The sequence below is a fragment of the Pollicipes pollicipes genome, unplaced genomic scaffold, assembly GCF_011947565.3.
Source record: "Pollicipes pollicipes isolate AB1234 unplaced genomic scaffold, Ppol_2.1 Scaffold_4881;HRSCAF=5763_pilon_pilon_pilon, whole genome shotgun sequence".
Classification (NCBI taxonomy): domain Eukaryota; kingdom Metazoa; phylum Arthropoda; class Thecostraca; order Pollicipedomorpha; family Pollicipedidae; genus Pollicipes; species Pollicipes pollicipes.
Genome location: NW_023596576.1, coordinates 30214471 through 30226893, shown reverse-complemented (window position 1 = coordinate 30226893; position 12423 = coordinate 30214471). Strand labels below are relative to the sequence as shown.

At 48.4% G+C, this 12423-nt stretch overlaps 1 protein-coding gene across 2 annotated transcripts; it reads right to left on the bottom strand.

Moving 5' to 3' along the window:
- Positions 1 to 371: 371 nt before the first annotated feature.
- Positions 372 to 11040, bottom strand: CCDC151 (Coiled-coil domain containing protein 151). Of its 2 annotated transcripts, XM_037224521.1 has the most exons (11): positions 10624 to 11040; positions 10387 to 10508; positions 8132 to 8284; positions 6791 to 6883; positions 5971 to 6272; positions 4911 to 5091; positions 4292 to 4479; positions 3822 to 3966; positions 3497 to 3634; positions 2437 to 2559; positions 372 to 1489 (listed from the first exon to the last, which is right to left on the bottom strand). In XM_037224521.1, the coding sequence occupies exons 1-11, from the start codon at positions 10721 to 10723 to the stop codon at positions 1307 to 1309; spliced, it is 1728 nt and encodes a 575-aa protein (XP_037080416.1). In that variant the 5' UTR covers positions 10724 to 11040; the 3' UTR covers positions 372 to 1306. The 2 variants fall into 2 exon arrangements, with proteins under 2 accessions (XP_037080416.1, XP_037080417.1); XM_037224522.1 differs by lacking the exon at positions 10624 to 11040 and having other exon boundaries at positions 8132 to 8314; positions 10387 to 10453.
- Positions 11041 to 12423: the final 1383 nt, after the last annotated feature.

Sequence of the window (12423 nt, the reverse complement as noted above, 5' to 3'; positions counted from 1 at the left end):
AAGTGTTTGCCGGGCACATTAAGTGTCTGGTGTTCCGCGTGTTATCCTTAGTGCTGAATGACGAGTGAGAGGGTACCAGAGGACCACGTGTTTAGAAAATGTTCCCAGCGGCATTGCTTCTCGTGTATTATTTTTAATTGACGGTGAGCTGTCGGGAAGATAGACGCAGGCTTCGTTCAATATGGGCATAACGAAGCAATTGACCGACAGTGAACATGCGAGTTCGAACTTGGAGGGTGGAGGGAAATTTGCGTTTCTGTACATGCAATTGTAAATATATGGATAGCTTCCACGGCATTGGTGTTTTTAAGAAAGCATCGTGAATGGTTCAATCATTGGATCGGATACCAGATGGTTTATTCAGGATCTTCACACAGTCAAGTCACGAGTACACTCAAACAGCGGTGCGGATAATGCGGCTGGAGTGCATGAGCATGTACGGCAGCATTCACGCTCTTCCAGGGGCACACCATCTACCGCAGTGCCCGATATTATGACCTCACACTCCCAGGAGCCTTTACCACATCGTTTTTTTGTGAAAGCGAATCATGCACTGCTACTTTTGAATGAAAAGCGAACTACACTAATTCAGCGTTACGTTTTGTTTTGGGAACACTTGCAACAAATGGTACTTCATGCAGTACCAATACTGGAGGCATAACATTATGTGTATCGCTGCCACAGCATGGAGAGTTGGAGCACCTGATCGTCTTTCTCGGATCGGAACAGTCGTCTCGTAAGAAGCCATCGTTTTCGTGCAGGTCTCTGGGTTGGCTCTGCACTATAATGACGTGCAACAGCAATGCAATAGGTATATTTGTAATTTCTGCTAGGAACATACAGTGATGTACGTACAGGGCTGCCCCAGGGCTGCTGCTGCTGGCATTTCAAAACATCTGAACACCTCAGTGGTGCGAGCACGTGCCTTGCATGATGGGCAAATGCTTGGCAAATGCGATGTGTTCATACATAACACAATACAACAATCGAAGAAATCTTCAGCACCGAGCCAAACACATGCCTCTGTCGTCTGTCAGAGACAAGGTTAGCTGTGCCTGACCCAGCCGCACGTCCAGACCCGGAGCTGCAGCAAAGTGTGTGCGCGGAAGGCAAACTCTGCAGCACTCCAAGAGCCTGGTGGTCCGCCTTCCCGCCCCACTGGACGGGCACAGCAAACTCCGGCTTCGGTCCAACACGAGGGCGCCGCGCGGGGGCAGAGCCAAAGCCGGGCCCGTAGCCGCCGCGCGTAGGTCGCGCAGCCCGAGGCGCTGTGACGGGGGACGCGGGCGCATCGCCGCCGCCGCGCTCAAGACATGGCCTGCAGGGGGCGGTCCACAATTGTGCTGCGCCGGCGCGCGCGGCGCTGTTCTCGCGCGGTCGGCGCGCGGATCTTGCGCGTGCGCGCCTCCAGCACGATCTGGGCGTGTCGCTTCATCTGGGCGCGCGTGGGCACGTTGGGCCCCTCGTCGATCACGTCCGGCCGGTCCACCTGCCGAGATGTGGGCGTGCAGCTGAGGTGGGCCAGGCACACCGACCTTCTGCGGGCGGCCGACCATGTGGTGCGGCGGACTTCGCGTGTTGGGTAGCCCATGGGTACCCATGCGGAACGGGTATCGGGCTGGATTGGGTACCGATTTGGGGAAAACTTCGGGGGTGGGTGCTGTTTGGAAAACATATTTACGAAATGCCGGGTTTCATGAAATACTACCTTAGCGCCAGGACTTCTTTGACCCATAATTAGCCTCACTCACATTAATTTTGCAATGATGAACGCAAAAACACAGGTTTGTATGTGAGCTTTCCTGAAAGTTGTCCATAATCTAGAGCTGAACTGCTGGAGATAAATGCAGACGGGTGGACAGCGGGCGCGCACAGTTGATTCTAAATGGGCAACAGGTCGGTATGAGCACACCCCAGTGGGTAGCGGATAGATTGCGCAAAGAAAGTCTTACCCGTGAAGGCCTCTAACGTGGTGTACTATATGTGTGATCTACATGGCCTATGTTTGTGCCGCATGTACGGGGTACAGCCACATGAGGCATAACCTGCACGCCATGTCTTAATGCACCACATGCGCTTAGCTTGCATTGTATGAGTGAGGCATGTGGAACCGTATAAGCACCTTCTGCATGAGCTGTGCGAAATGACTAAATGAATGGCATGTGCATAAAACGTACTGTGTGTGTGTGATATGTGACATGGTATAGCCACCTGAGCATAACCTGTGTACCATGACTACATACATTATATGTGCATGATGCGTATCGTATGTATCTTACTAATTTTTTGCGCTGGGGCATGTTGAAATTATGCATGACATTCCACATCGCCACACCACATACCTGTGATGGATCAAAACACTTTTTGTAATACGGACGGCGCATCGCATATACAATTATTAACCATTGCCGAAGCCTGAAGGACGTTATTACTTACCAGGAGGAATGAGAAACGTTTCTTGCCCGGCGGCTTAATAGGCGGTATGCCTCGGACTTTGGTGTCCAAGGCCAGCTGTTCGGATTTGGAGGCAAAGAAGTCCTCGGCATCCATCTCGATCATCTGAACACACGACGTGAAGAGCGTTTAGGTACAAACCGTGGAAAGGGCAGTCGAAGAACTTTCGATAACCATACACACGACAATTTGTAAAGCCTCTATTCACTCGGACTGTGTTCTAATCGTTCAATATAGGATGCCCGAAAAATGTAAAAGTGATGATTATTGACTTCCAGAACCCAACATGATAATTTCATCTACGGGTATGTTTGGATGCTTGGACGGGACTCTCCCTTACCCCGCACAAGGACCCGGATTTCAGGTATGTGCAGGTACTCGGGCGGGACTTTCGTGAGAACGCAATAAAGACGCCGAAAGCATCATCAAACGACCAAGGATGAAATAGCAATAGATTTAGCCGGAGCGCGAAAACTTAGATATGTCGAGTATACAGTGTTATACGACTTTTTGAGACAGATACGATGAAAATCGGGACTCTTGGCTGACGGGTGCGCCAAGCTGCCAGTGAGACGGGGCGCACTGAGACCACGGGATGACACGGTGAATGAGGAGAGCACGGCCGATAACTCTACGCTCGTGAGTCTTATTTTTATTATCATGACCGTACAGGCCTTGGTGTATGATTATCAGAGCAAAACAGTGCTGTCGTCATGATTTATCTGGTTTCAGTTTGCTGACACAAGTTTGAGAGTGAGAGCTAAACTAAAATTTCAGACATAAAAGTCATTACTTCATAGCTGTGCCGCACCAACATCCATCATTAGCATTTGATCTATCTTCGTATCATTCATAAAGGTTTGAATGCATAATCAACACACCACACGAGCTTTGTGTTAACAAAAAAACGTACGAACCACGCACGCGCAAAAAAGGTCAGACTGCGTAACATTACCCTCCAGAGGCCCAGGCAATAACAGGCATAGCGTATGCATCGGTGCACGTGAACGCTCAACAGCAACCAATGGAACGGATATCTTACCATTTGTGATACGTTCACGGCTTCCAAGGGTTGCATGACAAACTGCACGGCTGCCGAAACCGCGTTGAACAGGTCGCTCAGGCCCGGTGCTGTGTATGCATCATTCATCGGCAGCTTCAGCAGAGATACGCCAGCGTCCTGGAAATATGTGAAGCCTCGCGTTTTACATCACGCCATGTGCGGGTGACGTCACACGAATGATAAAGACGGACGGACCTCCGCCTCACGCCACGGACCTCCGCCGCAGCGCGACGGAGGTCCGTCATAGGCTGGCAACCAAGGGTGTTAACGCAAGCACGCAACACACCGAACGGCACCCACGTACCTGGAACAGGTCGACCATGTGAACCAGGCTGGTCCTCATCCCCGTCAAGCTTCTCGTGATCTCGGCCGTTCTCGTCTCGGCAAGCTCTCTTCTGTCCTCGTGACCGGAGATTCTCCTTCGCAGCTCCGCACATCGGGCACGCGTGCTGCAGGCGGCGGCCTCGTGTGAGTCATGGAACTCCGCACATTTGCTGTCCGTTGGGCGCTTTCTCTAATGCTCGCTGCTTGGAAGTTCATTTTATTTGCTTATGCGTCGCAGGCTTTATTAGAGCTGCTATTACAAAAGTAGTGGAGGCCTTTGCTGAAAACTGATGCATCCAGCCCAGATATCTGCCGAACTTGATGAGTTCACTAACCAGGAACCGCGCCTACTAAAGAAGTGCAACTTAAATGTTTGCATAACAGTAGACCACATTCCAGCGCTGTGAAACGTTATCACGTTATCAACACTGCCGTGGACCTGCAGCTCACCGGGTTTCCTCGATATTATCGGCATACTTGAGTTTCTCCTGTTCCAGCTCCAGTTCTTGCTTTCTTATCTTTAACTGCTTGATGTTGCTTTCGGCGTCCTTCCAGACCATGCTAAGCTGCCGCGATGTTTCCGACTGCATCTCGAACAGCTTGACGACATCTTCTATTGTTCTTGCCCCCAAGAAATCCTGTCGATATGAAATGTGGTGCAGACGCATAAGCACAAGGCATGCATGACGTAGCGGACAGGCGCACTGCGGACATGGGTCAGCACTTAGCCCAGGTCTTTTGGTTTGGTTTGGTCTGGGTCAGAACCCTTTGGTCAGAAGCGACCACTCCAGAACCATTTGGGGAGGGACAGTGAGTTGTGGTGGGGAAAACCACATACACCTTTGAGTCCTTCGCCAAGACTTAGCCCGCACGGGGAGCGCCACATCGACTTACGCTCGCCGCTCCTTCGGGCCGCTCCACTCGTGGCTGGCGCATGCAGGTTGCCGCGGAATACGCGGGGCGTCGTGAGGCTGTGGAGATTGGCGGATGCAGCGAGGTAGACGCCACCAAGCAGCGACCCGGCCGAACATGTGCACACACATTGTGGTCGTCGTCACCCCGCACTTACGATCAGGTGCTTGGAATCCTGGTAGAGTCCGGCCAGCTGGGCGTCGACCAGCTCGCTGACACGGCGCGCCGTCATCACGGCCGAGTGGCTCGGCATTATCGGCAGCGGGTTGTCGGCGCCGCCGAGGTACAACTGGCGCCGCAACTGCTGGTATTCGGACCGCTGCTGCTCGGCCTGCCGCCTGCCGGCAAACAGACGAACCACTGAGGACGTGTGAATGCACACCCGCGGGCAGCATGGTCCGGATGGAAGCTGTAGCTCATCCCACAGACCGGCAGCAGTGGCACACCCTCACAAATCAACAGCTGTAGCTGGCGGCAACAGACTGGCTGCAGTGACACACCCACGCAGGTCAGCAGCTGTAGCTAACGCCAACAGACCGGCAGCTCCGGCCACACCCTCACAGATCAGCTGCTGCAGTTAGCGCCAACAGACCGGAAGCAGCGACACACCCACGCAGGTCAGCAACTGTAGCTCACCCCCACAGACTGGCAGCTGTGCACCCTCACAGGTGAGCAGCTGTAGCTCACGCCAACAGACCGGCAGCAGTGGCACGCCCTCACAGATCAGCAGCTGTAGCTGACGCCAACGGACCGGGAGCAGTGACACACACTCAAAGATCACCTGCTATAGCTGACGCCAACAGACCGGCAGCAGGGGCACACACTCATAGATCAGCTGCTGTAGCTCACGTCTACAGACCAGCAGCAGTGACACACACTCACAGATCAGAAGTTCCAGCTCACCCCTATAGATGGCGACAGTGGCACACCTTCACAGATTAGCAACCATAGCTCACTTCCACAGACCGACAGCAATGACACAGCCTCACAGATCAGCAGCTGTAGCTCAATCCTACAAACCAGCAGTGGTGGCACACCTTTACAGACCAGCACCGATATCATGCTCACAAAGGCGAAGAGCAGTGCCACAAGGAAGTCGTCGTGTCAATCTGTAATATCAGGGCGCAGCACTGCGCGGGGCCAACAGAAGCACGGCACCCCAGCGACCGCACGTCAGCAAACTACCAAAACGTGCTACACCGCCGCACGGAACTGACTTGTGCTGGGCCAGCACGGCGTCCCGCTCGTGCCGCCACTGTGACGACAGCTGCTGGCTGTCCTGCAGCTGCTGCTGAGCTGACTCGCACACGGAGCGGGCGTACTGCTCGGCCTGCTGAACGGTGGCGCGCGACCCGGCCGCCGCCGCCACCCGCTCGCGCAACAGCTGCAGCCGGCTCCGGTATGTCGTCTGCTCGTTGCGCAGCGATGCGATGACGCGCCGGTATTTGTCGCGCACGTGCTCCGCCTCCAGCAGCTTCTTAGACACGCAGTCGATGTGGTTGTTGAGCTGGCGCAAATGCTGGGGCGACAGTAGAAGCGTTCAGTCTTTTTACAACCTTTTTACCTTTAACATCAACCTTTAACCTTAACCTTTAACCTTAGCCTTAGACCTTAGCCTCTAAATTTAACCTTTAACCTTAACCTTTAAACTCAACCTTTCGACTTAACCTTTAGTCTTAACCTTCGACCTCAACATTCAGCCTTAGAATTTAATCTTAACCTTTAGCATTAATCCTTAACCTTAACCTTTAACCTAAACCTTTAACCTTGACCTTATCCTTAACCTTTAGCCTCACTTTTTAACCTTTTTAACCCAAACCCATTTTATCCATACGTAGGAACAGAGTTGTGCAAATTCCTACAATAGATTAATGCAAATCCAGCCCCAAATGGTCATCTACCACCAGATTGCTTCTAAAATCGCTCAACTTATTCGTCGAACGCAACGAGTCTCAAACAAGACTGGTTGAAATTTCACGGGTCTCGGGTAGGCGCATGTAAATGCAAAACATTCCAGTGGTCATCGTATGCTCATACCACTGCCTCCGGTTGGCGATTTTCTTCATACATGATGTTGTCCACAACGGACTCCTTAAATGTAACCATGATTGATGCCAGCTTTTGTCTTTTCTGAAAAAGCAGAACCGTCAGTATCGAGCAAACAATAAACGCTGGAAAGAAGTCATCATGTCTAACAGATTTTAGACCATACACTCATGCAGGTGTAGATCACACCCAAGCCATCAATGATTTCCATATCTTATTCGAGATCCAATTTCCTAAGTTGACGTAAAATGATAATGCAAAGGTATGTAAAGACGATTCTAAATATATCGAGAACCATTTATCTCGTTAAAGCCAACAATAACATTTGGATGTCAAAATTTGAAGCGCCTGCTATATGTTGACAGAACGCCATGAAGTCCCATGAAGTGCGAAGCCGATAAAGGACTAAGCCACTTTGTTAACGGACTGCCTCCGTAGGCTATTGACAGGAGCCAGTTAACAATAAAAAGCAACTAAAACATATCGGCAAGAACGAAACAGTAAATGAACACAGCTTTCGTTTAAACGGCTCAGAACGTGTTTTGAGAACCACTTGTACCACATCGCTCCCGTTTACAAAACTTTGGCAGCTTTTCTACGACAAAAATAGAAAGAATGGTGGATTTATAAAGTTTTTCATAGTTTTCCAAATTTTACCCTGAACTTTCCTCCTTTTCCAGATATAGACAATTAATTCTCGAAGGTTTTGAGGTCGACGGGCATCACATATGAAGCAGCGTACAGTTTCCTCTTCCAGTGTCCAGCTTTTACTAGTGACAGTTCCCTTGATATTTGTGACAGCTTCCTTGATTTTTTTTTATATATAGTGACAGTTCCCTTGAGTTGCAGGACCACGTCTGTTCGCCCCGTCGAGTTAGCTGCCGTGCTACAGGATTTGTATGCGCCGAATAACCCGCTGAGCGTGATTCTCCCCGGGCGGACATGGCTCGCTCCCTTCCACCTCGATGTATCTACGAACGCGTTTACTGTCTGCAACAGGACTCTTAAGTCGCTCGTGACATCAAATTTGCATAAAAAACAATGCCAGCAGAGACTGAAATAAAGACCCAGATGTGGGCTGAGCACCACACGCACGCGGCCAGTAGACTAAAATGGAGGCCCAGATGTGGGCTGAGCACCACACGCACGCGGCCAGTGGAGACCGAAATGAAGACCCAGATGTGGGCTGAGCACCACACGCACGCGGCCAGTAGAGACCGAAATGGAGGCCCATAAGCGGACTGAGCACCACACACGCGCTGAACACCTTCACCCACCCGCGTTTCAGCATAGCGATTGCGTGCACACACTAAGCCAAGCACGCGAACGTGCCTGAGCCGTGGCGGCGCGCAGTTTGTTGAGCTGGTTGGTAAGGTCTCCGAGCCGGTTGTTTTTCTTGTCGAGGACATGCGACGGTTCTGTGCGCTGGTGAGCATCGCTGCCCGTTGCCAGGCCCTCCAACGCATCGCGCATTAGGCGTTCATTCTGCAACGATGGGAATCCTCAGCAAGGCTCCTGAAATGAAGTGCACCGATACCGGCCCAGCCAAACAGAATTAGTTTACACACACACACACACACACACACACACACACACACACACACACACACACACACACACACACACACACACACACACACACACACACACACACACACACACACACACACACACACACACACACACACACACACACACACACACACACACACACACACACACACACACACACACACACACACACACACACACACACACACACACACACACACACACACACACACACACACACACACACACACACACACACACACACACACACACACACACACACACACACACACACACATATATATATATATATATATATATATATATATATATATATATATATATATATATATATATATATATATATATATACATTGACTTCGGGGCTCATAGGCCGTACTGTTGAACGGTCGCTGTGTCGTATGTATACTGCCACCATTTCAGAATTTTAAAATGTTTCTAAAGTTTCACGTGGCGGGTACTCGAGCAGTTTTTCACTTGTGTCATGACGACGTCCACGCGTTAACAAACCGAACCCAATCCAGAGCATTGAAGCATGTGTGATGTCACACTCCAGGTTAAACCGGAGGTCTTTTATGTTTCCGAATCGACAGAAAGATGTAGCAAATGTTGCCTGTATGAAAACAATAGACTTATAACATGCATTCAAAGTGGAGCAGTTGCCCTTCGTTGACTCGCGTTATGAGAGGGCTGGTAATGCAGCAGTGGTCCAACAAAACTCTACAGTAAGTTCCTGCTGAACTATTTCAAGTTGCTCTTATAAGCCCCACCGACTGAAGCCCTCAACGGGTTTATTATGATGAGTCGCTATTTCATGAGCGGCAGTCCTAAGTCCGATTGATAGAAACCGTTAGAGGGAATGTTTCACATTTGAAGATACTGAAGCAAATATAATGAAACAATTTCACTCATAACTACTGGCTTTCTTTTTAAGTGAAAAAGATTACTCTAGACAACACAATTATCTGTTAAGTAAATATGCTCCTCAATGCGTCATGGTTTGACTGTGTCATCGTACCTTGCACGACATTGACTGAGGACTTGTTGATGGCCGTTATGTCTGGAAATCGCGCTCACGAAGGCCAGGTGTAAACGCCGGCACGATTATATTTTTTCCGGGCTCGATCACCGCATGGCTGATGGAATGGCAAGACTTGGATGACGTTGTTATGACGTCATGAATGCCAAGGCAAGTTTGAAATACTCTCTCCGATATACATTTTCCCATTTTCACGGGCATATCGCTCAGAAAAGAGGCTTAGGTCTTAAAAAGTGCAGGATGATTAACAGCATCGAAATTTTTTATGGTGACTATTTCAGTTAAAAGCCCCAATGTAAATGTAGAGCACTCCTTTTAAATCTGGGACGGAAATATCGCGGCCGCGACTATGGCTAGCTACTCTCGTTATCGTGAGGTCATGGAGCCAATGTTTTTTCACCGTGCTCGACGAGAGACTGCCACGTCAGCGAATATGACAGTGACACAAGCCAATGGCGTGCGTCGTAATCGATAGAAACAAGTGTCATATACACACAGCGCAAGGGCTCCGCTTGAGTCCCGGTCATGTTAGCGGAATCTCACAAAGAAAATGGGTGACATGACCAGTGCTCATACCATAGCCTCGCGCGGCCTTTGGAAGAACTCCCTGTCCCGTTCTTCCTTACAATAATATAAATGACAAAAGCATTGTGTTAACATGCAACCACACACCCAATTTCGCAGGTCTATGCTCTTCAGATGTGTTTGCATTTGGCAGAGAAAGTTTTGAAATGTTTGCTGATTACAGAAAGTAAATGTAATATAAGGTTTTGTTTCGTTTTCTCACAAGTAGCTTATGCTGGGAAGTAGTAGCAGACCATGCATCAAACAAGTTGGCAAATTTCAAAGCACGCCAATGCTTAGTTGAATACGGCAATGATTATAAACTGTCAGCAGCTTATTTAATCTGGCCGACATAACTCCGCTATCCTTTTGATGTTCACTTGGTATGATGGATACGTAAACACACACAGACCTTTCCAGTCCGCGCTTTTTCTTCCTTTAGAGCTTGTAGATCTTTTTTGAGCTGTCTGATGAGGGCAGCGTTTTTCTTCTTTTGATCCTCTCCTTCCTCATAATTCGCCTTCTTCTCACCCTCTGCAAAATTAAGAAAGGTGGAGAAAATATCATTGGTGTGCGATTCACAGCACAGCTAGGTTTCAACGTAGAAACGTCCATCAGGGAAATATAGAGTCTATGTACGGGAGCTTACCTAACAGAAGAAGCCGTTTTCTCCATTCGCTGAGCCGCTGGGTTGATTCTTCTTCGGGAAGCTGTTTGGTAACCGTATCGTTTAAACAGAGCCGAGACATTGCCAAAACGTGTGATCACGTGTGACACTAATATCAAGACACATGAGTACTTATTTCCAGCCTCAATGCTCACACGAAACCCAGGCGCAGACGGCCCGGGACTATTGAACAAGCGTTAGTCGCTATGGTAACCGACCGGTCTTGGGAACTACTGCGGACAACTGGCGGTATTTCTCCGAAAGTTGTGTGTACGCGCTAGCAGACAGGTGGTAGCGAGATAAAATGTCACCCACAGAACAAGCAGCTAAGCATAAGGTTGCTGTGCACTGTAGTGAAGGCAGCCTGCAGTGATATCAGTAACGCATATGCAACCGGTAATGAAGGTAACCTGCAGTAATAGATTGAGTAACCGTGACTAATATGAAGCACACAAATTAATGATAAACTCAGCGTATTGCGTGCGATTTGTCTTATACCTCCCCCGAGGGCGTACAATCTGACTACATTTGGTGACAAAATGTGAGAACAGCTTGTTGAGTCAATTGATGAAAATGTTGAAAGGAGTTAAAACGTGGGCTAGGCCTGGATGACATAGGTGGATAATTTTGGTGCGTCGGTATAGTAGGCTATGCATTTTGTTTTTCACTGTATAAGACAAAGAAAACGGAGGTAAATCGTCAAAACTAATCATTCCATTATCGCTTCTGGAGCCTCATCATGAAATTGTTTGATCTCATACCAATACCGTTGACAACGGTTTACGTAACATTTGGTGCATGTTGATTTGACTCACGTATGCGCCCCAGGATTATCATTTCTCTTAAGATGTGCATAATAACAATTTTCAAGCCAGCGTTTACTCCACTGGTGACTGCTTTGGTCCTACTGCATTCAGTAGGCGTCGAATTATGAAATGCACAAAAAATAACGTAAGCAAGGGCCAAAACTCATTGTTCTTCGTTAGGCCTATTAAAATAGCCGATTACATTTAAGTTGAAAACATTTTTGTTTCGTCAGCATGTAACAAATCGTCATTATACGTCTATGTATTGGACCCGTTGAACAAATGTATAAAGTACTCTAAATGTGAAATGACGAATAGGAGACCCCTAGGGTCTACCAATGGTAGTGTCAAAAGGTCAAATGTGGATTTTCACTGTTAAAATTTATTTATTGGCACTCCAACTGTTATTCGCTTACTGCAGGAGCCACGAATGTATTCTCAATAAGTATGTTATAAAGAGGAAGGGCTCATTAAAGATTAGCAATATCCCATGCTATAAACATAGCATCATGAAAACAGAATAGCTTGGAATATAGTCACATGAAAGTCGACCCCATTTGTTACGCATGTCGCGCAATGCTGCTCATGTGAATTAAAAGGAGCATCCCACCTCTTTGCATTTTCCACGCATAAACAGATCAAACGGGTCCCTCACGAAAAGCTTAGATTCTTCTGGAAAACTTAAAGATTTGATCTGAAGTAGCCGTTTTGACGGGAAAGGTCTGAATAGACTCTTTCCTCACCACTATGAAACTATCAACACCACATTATCCCTATCTATTTGTTTTTTCAGTATGTTTGTTATATGACACCCTCAGAACAACAATTTGCCAAAATAATTGGGTAAGAAATGGTTTGAGAGATTGAAACTCCCTACTTAGGGAAATATATACACAAATCAAGGCCATTCTCACGCGAATTCAACGAAACGTTGCACTAGGGCATAGATTTATTCCCCATGGCGTTTAGCACAGTG